This window comes from Gopherus evgoodei, chromosome 7 (genome assembly GCF_007399415.2).
Source record: "Gopherus evgoodei ecotype Sinaloan lineage chromosome 7, rGopEvg1_v1.p, whole genome shotgun sequence".
In the NCBI taxonomy this organism is placed as follows: Eukaryota; Metazoa; Chordata; order Testudines; family Testudinidae; genus Gopherus; species Gopherus evgoodei.
In genome coordinates this window covers 42,465,871-42,480,603 of record NC_044328.1, presented here as the reverse complement: position 1 = coordinate 42,480,603, position 14,733 = coordinate 42,465,871, and the positions used below count along the sequence as shown (strand labels likewise).

The following is a 14,733-nucleotide window of genomic DNA, read 5'->3' as shown; positions in this document are numbered from 1 at the left end:
TTGACCTTTTGTTAAAGAACAAGTAAACATCTTCTGCTGGTCTCTTTGGGGGTTGCTTAATAAGATCTCATTATAGAGTCCTCACGTTAAATCCAGTGAGAAGCATGTGGACTTTCAGGCAAATCTGGATATTATTAGCTTAAAATTGAAATGCAGAGCACTCATAAAAGTGTAGTAAGCAATGTAAAGTCCCTGGTCAGTTACAGGATCTTTGACTGGGCAATTACACCTTACATGAATTATCTGGAAATTGGATCTTCCCACATATGCTGAATCTATCAAATTCCGTGATCAAGATTCAAGATTTCCTCCGCAACAGCTGAAGACAACACAGATACCCAGCCTTCTCAAGCTATTCCCAGCTCTGTCATCAACTGCTACTGGGGAGAAATGGAATCCCAAACTCAGGTTCTGTCAGGTAACTAATGAAGGAACTGGATTTTCACCACTCTGCTTCACTGCTTTGTTAGCTTCCTTCTCTCTCACTCTCATCTTCGTACCTTCTTCCATGTTCCCCTCCCCCACATGCCTGGAATACCCTTTCTAGTCCAGTACACCTCATACTTAGCCTTCTTTTTATTCGAGTCCCTTTCTGAAAAACTCATTTCCCATATAAAGCTCATAATGCTAAACCATACCTGTAAAACACAGCCCCAAACCTTTCCTGAAATAAAAACAAACACAGAGTAAAACGATATAATAGTGAACACTCCAAGGCCCTGATCCTGCAAACATTAACCACATTCTTTGCATATGCAAGTAGTCTAAACTTAGTCTAATGTGAACTCAATGGGATTATTCACATGCATAAAGCTAAATAAGTACATAAGAGTTTGCAGGATAAGGGCCTAAGTTACCACCATGCTGAGGGGCTCTTAGTGAATGTCTGAGTTTTATCTTTGTCTATTTACCCTTTAAGCCAGGGGTTCTCAAACTGGGGGTCGGGACCCCGCAGAGGATTGCAAGATTATTACATGGGGGGTCATGAGCTGTCAACCTCCACCCCAAATCCCACTTGCCTCCAGCATTTAAAATTGTGGTAAATATATTAAAAAGTGTTTTTAATTTATAAGGGTGGGGTCACACTCAGAGGCTTGCTGTGTGAAAGGGGTTGCCAGTAAAAAAGTTTGAGACCCACTGCTCTAAGCGCTGGGGGCAGGAGTCTCATATTTCTTTGTGTCTTGTGCAGCATTGAACAAACCCTTGGTGCTTAATAAATAAATCAGGAGAATGCACAAGAATAAAAAATTTCACATACTTTGTTTTAAAATTTAAATCTCGCTGTAATTTTAAGCCCACTTGTATATTTGGGGATGGCAACAGTGTTAAATAATAATGCAAGATAGCAATGGAGGATGATAATGCCAATTAGGTATGCTTAAGGAACTGCACAGTACAGTAGGTTCACAGTAATCTATCCATGTCAGAACTATGTTTATTGCAATTAACAGAAAAAAATTACCATGAAGCATTACTATTCCTTTATCGTTATACTGATATGCCTTAAAATTCAGACTTCAGGAGGTAAATAGCAAGCAGGTGTGTTAGGAATTTAGCTAGCTGATTGACTCACACTGACATTAATGGGAGACATATAAGTAAATCCTTACATCTCACACTGATAATTTACCCCTAGTCTGATTGGCACCATAGCAGTTGCAATGTGAGTTAATGCTGTTTTGGTTTCTACATTTTGAAAAGTCTTCATAGATTTGTCACTTCAGAACTGGTCATGCCTGCATAACATTTTCCATGACCCTGCAGAAAAGAATTGAAACAGGGAGGAAGGGAAAATGCATGAAAGGAAGAATAGCTGTTTTCATTCTCCAGTTTCCAACTGTACAGATACCACTCAGTATATCTCAGCTGGTCCACCTGACATCATTTGGGAAGCCAGTTATAAGAAATAGGGCTTTGAGCACAGAATCCACGTCTCTAGCTTCCAGACACCAAAGCAGCAAACGAGAAAGCAGGAAAGACAACAGGGTTAGAAGGAATTTCTCTTCAGGCCCCATCTGGTGCACAGACACTGCGTCTACTATGTTCAAGCATGAGACATTCAGCCAGGGAAGGAATGAGGAAGGGAAAGGAAGGGAAGACTGAGGGAGGAGGAGGGGGAGGGAGGAGGGAGAGAGAGAGACAACTGCTCATATTTGTGACGACTGCTCATATCTGCAGCTATTTAGATGCCAAATGCTCAACAGTGCAAATGCTTTGAACGATTAGTAGTAAAATAAATACTGGTCTTCCAGGTCAACCAGCTCTTTTGGAATATGCACATTTTTCTTTTTTGTTAATAAATGGTTAAAGGAAAACTCTTACAGGTCAGTAGGAGGGAAGTTCTAGAGTAGGGTTCAGGGGAAACCAGGAGAGGCTACTCAGAACTGATGGAGAGGAGCTACGAAATGAGGGAGAAGCTCCTGATTTTCATCATGAATAGCTGCTCTCTGAGCACGATTTTCAAAATAACTAAGTGACATAGGAGCAATAATTAAAAAAAACTAAATGCAATAGGCCCTTCTCTGTTCACTCCGGAAGAACAGTTTTCACAGGATTTCCTGGGATTTGGCGGACAGTTTTCAGGGAGGTGCAAAGGAGGTGACATTTCTCTCTCTCTATCCCTCTTGGAAACATCCAAAACAAATAGGACATTCTCAGTCTGCTTTTGCTGAAGAAGGTAATGTGAATGAACCCCACACTTTTGTTCTCTCCCTTTCTCCCATCCCACCCACCCAACTTCAGTGCCCCTCAGTCAAACAAGTGTTCTGGACAGCAGCCATCATCCACAAGACCTCTATAGGGATTTTCATACAGATCTTTTTGTTTAGGTCATAAGCCCCCAGCTCCAGCCTGTCAAGAGTTCTGCAAAACCATGAATTGTTTATATACGTGCAGAGAAAGACAACAGCATTCTTGCTAATATTTCCCTGCAATGAGGACAGTGTCAGGAGAGCAGTGTTTCCCAACCAGTGTGCCATCAGACCCAAACAGGTGACCCACAGAATTTTCTGAAAAACTACATGTGAGAACAAAACACCTCTTCCCTTTTATTTTAATTAGTGTCAGAGCCAGATCACATTCTGGACTTTTCCTCTGCGGGATGAGGCCCCTTTCAAATATTATGCATGCATCACGATCCATTCCCCAAAGTGAGGTTAAGAGGGATAAACAGTAAACAAAGATGATGTGCCCTGATGAATGCAATGAGCCTTTGATGATGATGCACACAAAAAAAATACAAGTCAAGCCTAAGTTTTATATTTACATTTGACTTGTGGTAAAAGCCAGAATGAGCCGGACCCGGGATTGCATGATAATTAATTACACTGCATTTTAAAATGGTGGAGAAAGTTACACACACTGGGGAAGACTATTTTGAGAATGAGAAGAAAGGATTAATTATTAATTGTTTGTCATCCCAAAATATTATTCTCAAATGCAGGTCACTTTCTCTACTGAACATGCGTTTGTCCAGAGTTCTTATATTTAGCTTTAACGTTGGTTCCCACTGTTGAAAATGTTAATTCTGGCACAAAAGACAGGTCGCAATCTAACATTAGCTGCCATGGTTGTTTTGATTTTAACCCTACTAGCCTCATTCTGGATTGGCTCATAAATATTCATGAGACAAATCATGGTAGATGCAACATTACACTATGGTTATATGAACTTGATGTTACAGGAGTCAAGTGGTGGTTAGTACGTTTTTCAAATCTTACAAATCTCAAAAGTTACAGTAATGAATTCTGAATTTATGACCCCACATATGGACAGATATTTAAAGAAATTTTTTTTTAGCAATTTCACACCTACTTGCAGTGATGAAGCTGAACCTAAAACTAAGGAAGTGAAAGTGGTGAACTGACACTTCTGTGAGAGTTATCCTCAATATAAGGAACCATCCTGCACTCTTCCACATTGTCTCATGTGCAGGGAGAAACTCTCAAACAATGCCACGGGGCCAAATAAGTTAAAACAACACCTTACAAGCAAACATTCATCCCTTGCCAAGAAGGACACACTTTGTTTTACACATTTGAGGGACCAGAATGAGAAGCAAGCATGACTGACAATAGACTGTGCAACTGTTTCTGACAAAGCACTGGAAGCAAGCTACATGGCTGCTGAGCTTGTAGCAAAGGCAAAAGAGCCACACACAATCAGAAAGACATTAATTTTACCAGCATGCAAAGAAATTGTGAGAATATTGTTAAGTGCACATGCAGTCAAGGAAATTGAAGAAGTTCCCCTTTCAGATAACAAGATACGTCACTGCAATGATGTCGTCAGGTGATATTAAGATGGCACTCGAAGAAAAATTAAAACCAAGTGGAAAATTTGCATTGCAGCTTGACGAATCAACAGGTATCAGTGGCCATGCTCAACTCTTGGCTAATGTAAGATAAGTTGACGGAGATAGTATCTAAGAAATTTTTTTATTTTGCTAAGAACTGCCAGGTCATGTGACTGGAGAGGATATATTCAGTGTGACAACAGCCTACCTTGAGGAAGGAGAACTTCACTGGAAAAATTGTATCAGTGTTTGCACCAATGGGGCAACCTGCATGACTGGCAAAGTGAAGGGGTTTGTAAGCAAGGCCAGGGAACAAAACCCAGATGTGTTGGTGATGCATTGTTTCCTGAACCATGACATTCTTGTCACCAAAACACTGCCAGAAGAAATGTGTTCAGTGTTAGATGGAGCAGTAAAAATAAGGAACTTTATAAAATCACAGGCCTAAATATCACGCATTTTCTCCTTGCTGTGTAAGGAAACAGAAACAGAGCACCAGAGTTTACTTTTCTACACTGAAGTACACTGGCTTTCCCATGGAAAAGTTCTCTCATGCTTGTCTGAGCTGAGAGAGGAGATCATAATGGTTCTGAACTCAGATAAATCAATATACACGGACTTAATTGCTTATGTGGCATGGGCTGTAAAGCGTGTCTACCTGTCTGATATATTCTGCCACCTTAATGAGCTGAACAGGAAAATGCAAGGTAGAAATGAGCATCTTCTCTCCAACATGGATAAACTGCATGGGTTTACGTCTAAGTTAGCCCTCTGGCATGAAAAAGTAGCAAAAGGAACAATAGAAATGTTCCCCTTGGCAAATGCAGCAGATCCTGCTGGCAATATTTCGGGCAATGTTGTTTCTGAGCATTTGGAAAGTCTGGAATTAAAATTCAGTTCATATTTTCCTTCAATTAATAGAGAAGATTTTGACTGGTCCAAGATCCTTACAACTCCTCTGCAATGCAAAGCACTAAGAATGTTACAATAACGGCTCAAGGTCAGCTTGCTGAACTAAGGATGGACGACGTTTTGAAAATAAAGCTTGATGATACGCCTTGGGACTCCTTCTGGTTGAAGGTGGGAGGAGAATATCCTGTAATCTCTGACCACAGTATCTCCATTCTGTTGCCCTTTTCAACCTGTGCAAGTTACATTTTTCAAGCCTGATTTACATCAAGAACAACCAAAGAGAGCAGTTGAGGTCAGTGAAGCAAGAGCTCAGAGTGGCACTGATAACATTTCCTCCCAGGGCTAAATGACCCGCGCATCAAGACAAGCTCAGGTGTCTCGTTCAAAGCTTTTTGTTATTTTTAATTCTTGTATATAACTTGTGGTCATTAATCACAGACTGTGAATCACAGCGTGCATCAAATTCAGGGTAGCATTCCAGAGTTCCATTCTGTGTCAGGTGGTGCTAGGCTTGCAATCTCTGGAGTCTGGCTTTTGCTGTTGTTCACTTCCAAAGCCATACAAAAGAAGAAATGGCTCAAAGATGAAAAGGGAATACCGTAAGTCTTGATGCAAAATAATATCACTAGTTGACCTTTCTTGATTGGTACAACTTTTGTAGTATTTGTTGTTCACCATATACTAAAACAATTATTTTTTTATTTGACATCTTGCTGATGTGCATGTGTGAGTCGACTGAAAATATTTGTCACAATCTGTACAGTGATGTTAGACTTTAATATGGTGGTGTGCTTCAAAATAATTAAAGGTAGCAAGATGTGCCATGGCAGAGAAAAGGTTGGGAACCACTGTAATAAAGGGATAGTTCACTTAAGCTCTCTCCCATAACTATGCCTTGTCTGCACTCTCTCATATACTGCAGCTCCAAAGCTGTCTTCCAGATCTAGGCTCACATATGGGGAAGAGAAGGAAAAATCTTCACCCCTTAAATAAAACAACTGAGTGAGACACTTAAACACCAGCCAGATGGCAACAAACACTGCCTACTTCCCCTTCCTGGGACTCCCAGGAACAAAAGAGGAACAGATTAGGAAGCTGTTTTGAGACACTCTGCACTGACAATGCACATACAGCTTGATGGTGCAATAGCACAACTGGGTTACGGTGAATTAAGAAAACCACAACCACCAATCAATACAGTCCAGTAACATTATGGAGGACACTATACAGTCTTTTTAGCGTATGTGCAACATGCCACAACTAGCACGTGACCAGAATTCATCACTGAGTTTGGTCTGCTGGTTGAATCAATGGCTTCTCTGGCCTGGGCTCGGTACTGACGGGGAGTGCCACGTGAACATTGATCCATGCCCTAGTAGTATGCATTTTGCAGTGGTTGAGACAGTCACAGAGATGAGTATAAAACCAGTTTTGCCGCATATCCACTTTTCATCATTTCAACTACATTTGTTAAGTGTCAAAGACAACCCTTCTCAAGGCTTGTTTTTCAGAACAATAGATTTGGGACATCACAATAAGTTTTGTGTCAGAAGACTGTGATGGCAAAACAGGGCATAAGGGCCTCACTGCAGGCCACCCTACAGCTAGAAGGGCACCCTAAACTCTGATCCAAATATCCAAGAAAGAGGGGGAAATTACACTAAAAATAAAACTGTCTTTGTACACAGGCCCCTTCTGTCTCCTGTCTGACCCCAGTGTGAAAATTCCTCTTCAAAGTCCAGAAAGGAGAACCAACAGCCTTAATCAGGCAAATCCATCTCTCTTCCAAAGGCACACTGAGATATACCTGGATTACTTGACTTATTCATATTCAGAACTCAGCCAAACTGCTAGTGAATAAACTGGCTATAGAATTGCCACTATATGAAATCATACACACTGCGTTTGTAAACAAAGCAATGCTATCAATAGTAATTATCACTACCAATTTCTGTTTGCATCCACTCAATCTCTGCAACCTCCCACATCCCTTTTAGGACCAGTGCTTTATAAACAATAAAAGAAAAGAAAACCTCACTATGTTCATGAGTGTGAGGACATAATTCTTGACGTGTTCCTTCCCATGGAACCGCACAACTGTATCGTCCACGGCCAGCAAGACCTCAATGTTGTAGTCATCCTTCTTGGCGTGGCGTCTCTTCCGGTCCACTTCACCAAGCCGGTCTTCAATCAAGTCCAGTGAGTTTGGGAGCTCACCCACACTGAAGCTTGGAACTGAAGGGGTGAGAGGAAATGGTGAGAGATTTCAAGGCTGCTTCATGCAGAACAATGTGGCTTTAGCAATGTTTCCTGGCTCTAATAGTTACTGTACATACTCGTTCATAAGCCAAATTTTTTTTAGTAAAAAAAGGAAGCACCAGAGATGGGGGTCAGCTTATGAACGAGTATAGAGAGGGAGCGGTGGGACACAGCCCCTCCCCCCAACAGAGGGAGCAAGGAGAGGCAGTACAGCCAGCAGAGCCAGAAGGGAAGAGGTGAGGCCAGAGTCTCTCCACTTCTGGCCACGCTGCTCTGCCCCCAGGCTCTGAAGCAGCTGCAGCTCCGGGGCTGGAAGGCTGCAGCCGTGCCACTCGGTCCCATTGCCCAGAGCAGGCTGTGGCTGCGTCGCCTGGCCCGCCAGAGCAAACTGTGGCCGTACCGCCAGACCCAGACCACTGGAACATGCTGCGGCCGCGCCACCTGGTCTGACCCACCAGAGCAGGCTGCAGCCGCGCTGCCCAGCCTGCCGGAGCAGCTTCAGCCAGGCCAGAGACATCCTCCTTGGCCCTCCCCAGATAAGGTGGGAAGGGATGGGATGGGGAGAGTGTGGGGTTCCAGGTTAGGGGTGGGGTCATGTGGGGGGTGGTCACAGGGATTACTCCCCTGACTCCCAACTTCTCCCCCACAAAACATTTCCCCACCAATTGCTGTCCCGGCCCGTCAGGGTAGGCAGCTGGCACGCCGGGACACTTTGTTTACGCTCAAGGTAAACAAACCATCTCGGCCCACCAGCGGCTTATCCTGATGGCCTGGGAATCAAAGTTTGCTGACCCCTGAATTATAGGGTCGGCTTATGAATGGGTTATAAAAATTTTCCATTTTTACTTATCCATCGGGGGGAGGAGAGTCAGCTTATAAATGCACCAACTTATGATCAAGTATATATGGAACTTGTCTGTTTTCTTATATGCATGTGTCATCTGTCAGTATCAATGCCTATAAAATACCTGCCTGCTCCCTGTATTGATTCGCACCCCGCTACCCTCCAGCCCTATGTTTGTTCCAGTTCCCTCTCCTCATCCTGAAGGTTCTGGAAGGAAAGACACAGTTTTGTCAGCCTGAGGAATAAAGAAGTGCCTGGTGGCAGTTCAGCAACAGAGCTGCAATTTCTGTTTTTTTATTCCATTTCAGGAGAAGATGCATGTGTGCTCCAATTTTTATTCACTGGGGAACTGGAAAGCAGTTTTGGCTCCAAGGCCCAGAACCAACCATTTCTAATATCAGCTTTCTCTGGCAGTCACGACTTCTCCAAGCCCAAAGGACTGCTCATCCTGGCTGCCAAGAGGAATGTCACTCTCCATGTCTGAATACACTTTGAGACCCCACACTGTGCCTACTCTCTCCCCACCTCTGCCAATAACCATGTGGCTATTTCAGATGCTTTCTATTTCTGCAGTGAAATGTTATCATGTCCCTGATGGGAAAACAGCAAGTCCAACATTCTGAACATTTTTTGGCTACTATTTTGCTTAAAATCTCTAATGACAGCAATAAGAATGCACCTTCACCGCTACTGTTCAGTGTTTGTATCCAGGATTAGTCCCTATTGTGCTAGGAGTTGTACAATACATATAAGAAGGACCATAGACAGGCAATATATATAGAAGAACGCAGGAAAACGAAAGGGAATTAGAAGAGTGATCAAAGGGAGACAAAAGGAAACAGAAAGTTAAGACCCAGATCCCCAAAGGCATAGGAAACAGGCAGCTAAATACCTTTGAGGAGCTGGGCCAAAATCCATCAGATGTCATTTCTGGAAGCAGCACCTCTTAGTGGCTACTGAGAGCAGGCATTGCCAACACCAGAAAGGATGAGTTAAGGACCAAGAGAATGTTTTATTTTAAAAGTGACTATCATAGTGGTGAAAAGTACAAGACTAGACATCAAAGAGAGATGACTTCCAAGGACACTAACAGCATGGGAAGCAGGAACATTATCAATCCCACTCCTCACTAAATTCAACACTAAATTCAACACTCAAGCCAAAGATCTGAGTAAGTGCCCCCAAAATGAGTTTTAAGGGTTCTCTGAAGACAATAATAACTTACGAGGCAGCTGGGCAACCTCTCCACCCCCAGGCCTTTTGATAGCCACGTGATTCTTTGATACTTGTGCCCTATCTGGGAGCATGTCATCTAGCTAAATAAAGCTGGATGACATTAAGAGAATTCCATTGCTTCAAACAGTGAGTCACATAAAGCATCTCTCCCTTCTGGTGTAAGAGCTCTGATCTCCACACAGCACATCTTGCAAGAATTTCTGTATTTGCCAACATGGGGTTCATTTTCAGGCAGACGGATGAAGACTGTGAGGCCCAAGCTGTGAAACTGTGTTTAACATTGATCAAGAACATTAAATGTAGCAAAAAAGCTAAGCTCTCACCACAACTCAGACTTTGGCCCCAGACCCCCATCCTACCACCTTTAAAATAACTTATCCAGTCACAATGTTTTAAGAAATTCCTTCTCTATTTTTACCCTCTCTCCTTTCTACAGAGCAAGCTTTGACAGACACATCACACATTTGTGCCAGAGTTGTCGATCCACTCTTACATGATGTCCTCATTGGCCAGGTGCCTGGTTATAGCATAGAATGTGCAGATAGATGGGAAAGACCCAACAAGAATGCAAGTAAGTAAACACAGCCAGTGGGCTTTGCCTCAGGTGATATATTCACTCTTCCTATGGTAAAGCCTTTCTTTTTAAAGTGAATTTAGTGCTCGTGAAAGGTGCCTGACTGGCAAGTTTGATTACCCACCACATAGCCAGCAAGTGATGGTGACTTGCAGGGGCCGATTCCCGCTTCCTCTGCATCCTGTGCTATTACTAGTGCAAAGTGGGGGTAACTTATTCCCATTCTGATGGGGTAGTGATTTACATCCACTTTGCAGTAGCGTAAATGATAAGACAAGGTGCAGGGTAACGGAATCACACCGATTGAATCCACACAGGAAACAATGATTTCTGGATGGCATCATCATCACCTGAGCATTCCAATCCTCCAGCCTCCTCTAAACAATAACTAGTAACAAACATGAAAGACTCCACCTCCAACCAACAGTCCCAATAAGTCATTTGTCAACTTCTCTTTGCCCCTATTGCTTCATGACTCTTTTCAAAAAAATTTTATGAGATATACTTAATCTTAAAGAGCAGCTGACATCACATGGGAGACTTTTAAAATCCCATTCTCTTCAGAGATAATTCTGCTCCCGGTATTTGCTGCATTTTTGGTGTATTTCTTCACCTCCTTCTTTACTATTGAAGTACATAGGATTGATAATAGGATCTTTTCTTTGTTGGGATTTATTTGCTCCTGCCTCCATTCCATGCTGTGTTTGTAACAACACAACTTTTAGCTTTGGAAATGAGTATGATGTTGCAAGAAGGAAAAAATGCTAAAGAACGTTAACTCTTACTCAAACGTATACAAAGTGCCTGTGCTTTACAAACTTTGGTCCTGGTCCTATAAAAAACTTGTGCATGCACTTAACCTTATGCATGCAAGTAAAAAAGTCAGCAGGACTATTTATGTGTGTCAAGTTAAGCACATGCTCAAGTGTCTACAGACTCAGGGCTATAAATAAGTCATGCCTCATGCCCAAAAGACCCAATAATCTAAAAAGGAGAAGATAAACACACAGAAGACAAGACATAGGACAAAAGCTCAGGAAAAGGAAGATTTACGGATTGCTATTTACATCCAGAAAAAAATCAACACCTAATTTCACTAAGTATATTCAATTAAACCAAAAACCTGCATCTACACATCTGTCTTCAAATCAAAAAAGTTTCAAAATTACAAACAGAACCAGCCATTCTAACCTCAATTCACCCTTATCCCAACTGCACTTTACCCTGGTGCTTTAGATCATAAGATGTGAGATTATCTATTTTATCCCTTCTTCTTGGCCTCCTCTCTTTATCTCAGTGCTAGGGAAACAAGCAGCTGACAGCAAAATCAATTTATTTTAAAGATAAGTCTCACCTTTTCTTGTTGCCACTAGGAGGGAAGAGGGAGAAAAAAATGAAATTTGAATCAGAACTCGGTTCCAAATGTTGCAATTATGGATTCTCTGGACAACAGACCAAACCATCCAATTATTTAGGTATCATGGCTGAGCAAACAGCATGGCTAGCAGTGATTGTCAACCACCAGAAAGCTCCCTGGGAGCTGTGGGTAGCCAAGCATAATCTAAGAAGCACCATGGATGAATATACACCTGATTCAGGGAAACACAAAGGTTGCTGAAAGCTCCCCTTATCAATCAGATTTTGTGCCCTAGCACAGCTCAGCCAGAGCAAGTGAAGCATGTGCATGCAGCATGTAGTAAAGTCACACACACACACACACACACACACACACACAGAGTCCTACCTTCATTATGAAGATCCTTGTGTGATTCTGCTCTTTCCTGTCTGATGGCAGATCTGCGGTAGACCACGTGTGCCCTCCCAATCTCTTCCTTCTCCTGCTGCCCCTTCTCCAAAGGCTCAATGAAAAACTCATTACTGTCCGTCCGAATCAGGCCAGCCTAGAATGCACAAAACAGAAAGGGGAAAAGGAAAGAAAGAAAGAATATATATATACATTCACGGTACTGCTAAAAGAGTGCATTAAAGAGAACATGCAGACATGGAATGAAAAGGAACCCCAGAGTACACAAGACCATCCCCATAACAGTGTGGACCAAGGCAATTTGCATTAAACTCTTTAACACTAGAGCATCACTGTTCACTACAAAAAAAGAAAAAAGAAGAAAATGCAAAAGTCTCATGTGCAACAGCCAACTCCTAGAGTAAACTCGGATATTGTATTTAATTAATAAACTACCAACAATGACAGCTGGTGATGGAAATCAGGATAATCCGAAGTCAGCAAATTCACTTTACTTATGACCTTAAATTCAAAGGTACACCCTTGCACATTCGTTAGCCTACCCTTCTAAGACCTCACGTTATTGCCAGAGACATTTTTGCCAATATTCATGGAATTTGGAAATTAACTGATGAGATTACTTGCACAGAAAGGTATTACTCAACCATGAGTGTGGCAGTATTGGTCCCTTATGGCATAAGCTCTTTAGAGCTACGACCAGTCTTCCATGAATTTTCTCTGAAGAGGCTAGTACACCTGTACATGCTATAAAAGAACGTAAAATAAAATGCACATCAATAAAGAGAGAAATTTAGTGACACATTCAGTTGTTTCTACTACAGAAAACTGTCTTATGTTCCATGATAATTTACAAAACATACTAACCCCTAAAGATTTGAATAATCCTTATGATACTGCCTTAGATCCCTTAGACATTTCTCAAAACCATTTTAAACACCTTTGCAATATTTAGAGTTGTTCACTCAAAACCGTGCAGAAATTCCCATTTCAGCCCCAATAGGGCAGATTTCCCCTCCTTGTATCTTCCATTGGCTCCCCCTTCTCCACCACATGAAGGGCAAGCTTGCTATCTCCATCTGTAGCCCTTTACAATTAAGCCCTGCCCTATCCATTTGGTGCATTTTACCATAATGTCAACTTCCACCTGTTCTTTACCAACATACTAGCCTTTGTCATCTGCCAGTATGTTGCTTTCTCAAACACCTCCACGTTTCCTCTGATGCCACTCCTTATGAGTGGGAAAAACTCCCTGAAAAGAGCCACAAAGCCTCCACCTTATCTCCTTCAAATATCTCCTTAGAAGTACCTTTACTGTCATGTCTACAATACAGCTGGTTAGTTCAGCCCTCTTCCTATTGTACAATGACGTACTCACTTTACTGCTGTCTTGCTTTGGACAGCATCTTTGTATCATTCACATTTTGCATCTTGTCATAACCTAAGTCACAAGTTCTTTGGTGCAGGGACTGTCCTAATATGTGTCTGTAGGGTGCCTACTAAAATGTAGCCCCAATCCTTAACTGGGGCCCTTAGGTGCTAATGCAATACAAATAATAATTTCCCTTTGTTTTCCATGCCCCATTATTCCCCTTACAGTAACATGTATAGGAACAACTCATCACTTTCCGTGAAGGGCCTTCATCTGCAACCTTTCCATCAGCAGTACTTTCTTTGGGAGATTCAAAGTAGCAGTATTTTCTTTGGGAGATTCAAGATAGGTATCTATTCAAATCAAATCTGTTTTGCAAAACTGACTGACAATCTATCAGAGAAGACAGATTGAGTGGGCATCTTTTAGCTGTTTAATTTCCTTTGACTCTTGACCACCAACTGTCATAAAAGGTCCCTCAACTTCTCCTTCTTGATGGAAAAGAGGAATGAATGAAAAAACAATTTCAAACTAAGCTTCTTATGTGGTTACAAAATCCCTTTTCTTTTGATCAGTTACAAGTGTTTCTATTTAACTCATCCACACCTTGGGATCCATCATCTATCATGCACTCCTGCTTTCAAACTCTAGCAACCCTCAAGGGCCCTTCCCAAAGAGGAGATGATGAGGACAAAGGGAAATCAGCCATTCTACCAAACATATTAATTCCACTCACAGCTACAAGAGGATGATCATCCTTGGCCCTGAAGCCTTTGAGAACATTGGATTAAAACCACTTTATAAATACAAAGTATTATGACTAGTAATACCTTCCAGACAAGGAAAAGATGTATGAAATAACAAATGTTATTAGAAATATTTTCTGGCTACCACCTGTTCTTCATTAGCATGAAGCGTCCATTAAATTTACCTTGAAATTGACCAAATCAGTTATGCACTGAAACTCCAGCTGGCTAGGACCTTAGGCGATCAAACGGAAATCACACACTGCGGGATGTCTAGTTTTAGCAAAAACAAGTACCACGGTCTAGCAGTCACCAAGTTCTTATATCATATCATTTTTACTTCATCCAGTGACCAAGAAGCAAGTTCTTTCACAACACACACATCACAGTGCCTTCGGAGACTCATCAGCAGGACTAAATGTCTTTCACAGTTTTAATTTTTTCCCCTTTGTTATTAATCAACAGGTTCCTTCAGGAGTTTGAAACTTTAACACTGTCATGTTACGAGAGTTATTGGCTTCCATCATGCACATGTATGGTAATTTGTTCCTGCAGGCTTACCCATGAAAGATGGGCTGTCCACACTGGCTTATTATTGCATGAATGCCTGTGAGTACCAGGCTGAGCATACTGATTTGTTTCTATAATATTGCCTATGAGCGCTGGAGCTGTACATACTGGGTTACACATCAGTACTAGGCTACTGGAATTTCTATTTAAGTGCATTGAAAAGC

General features: G+C 41.9%; 1 protein-coding gene across 1 annotated transcript in view; it reads right to left on the bottom strand.

Annotated features, from left to right (window-relative positions):
• Positions 1 to 14,733, bottom strand: part of ADAMTS14 (ADAM metallopeptidase with thrombospondin type 1 motif 14) — a 91,823-nt gene that overhangs the window by 57,970 nt on the left and 19,120 nt on the right. Inside the window, exons 3-4 of the mRNA XM_030569834.1 lie at positions 11,864 to 12,020; positions 7,245 to 7,441 (exon numbers count right to left, since the gene is read on the bottom strand). Coding sequence (XP_030425694.1) covers positions 7,245 to 7,441; positions 11,864 to 12,020 — 354 coding nt within the window. The remainder of the gene's footprint in view (positions 1 to 7,244; positions 7,442 to 11,863; positions 12,021 to 14,733) is intronic.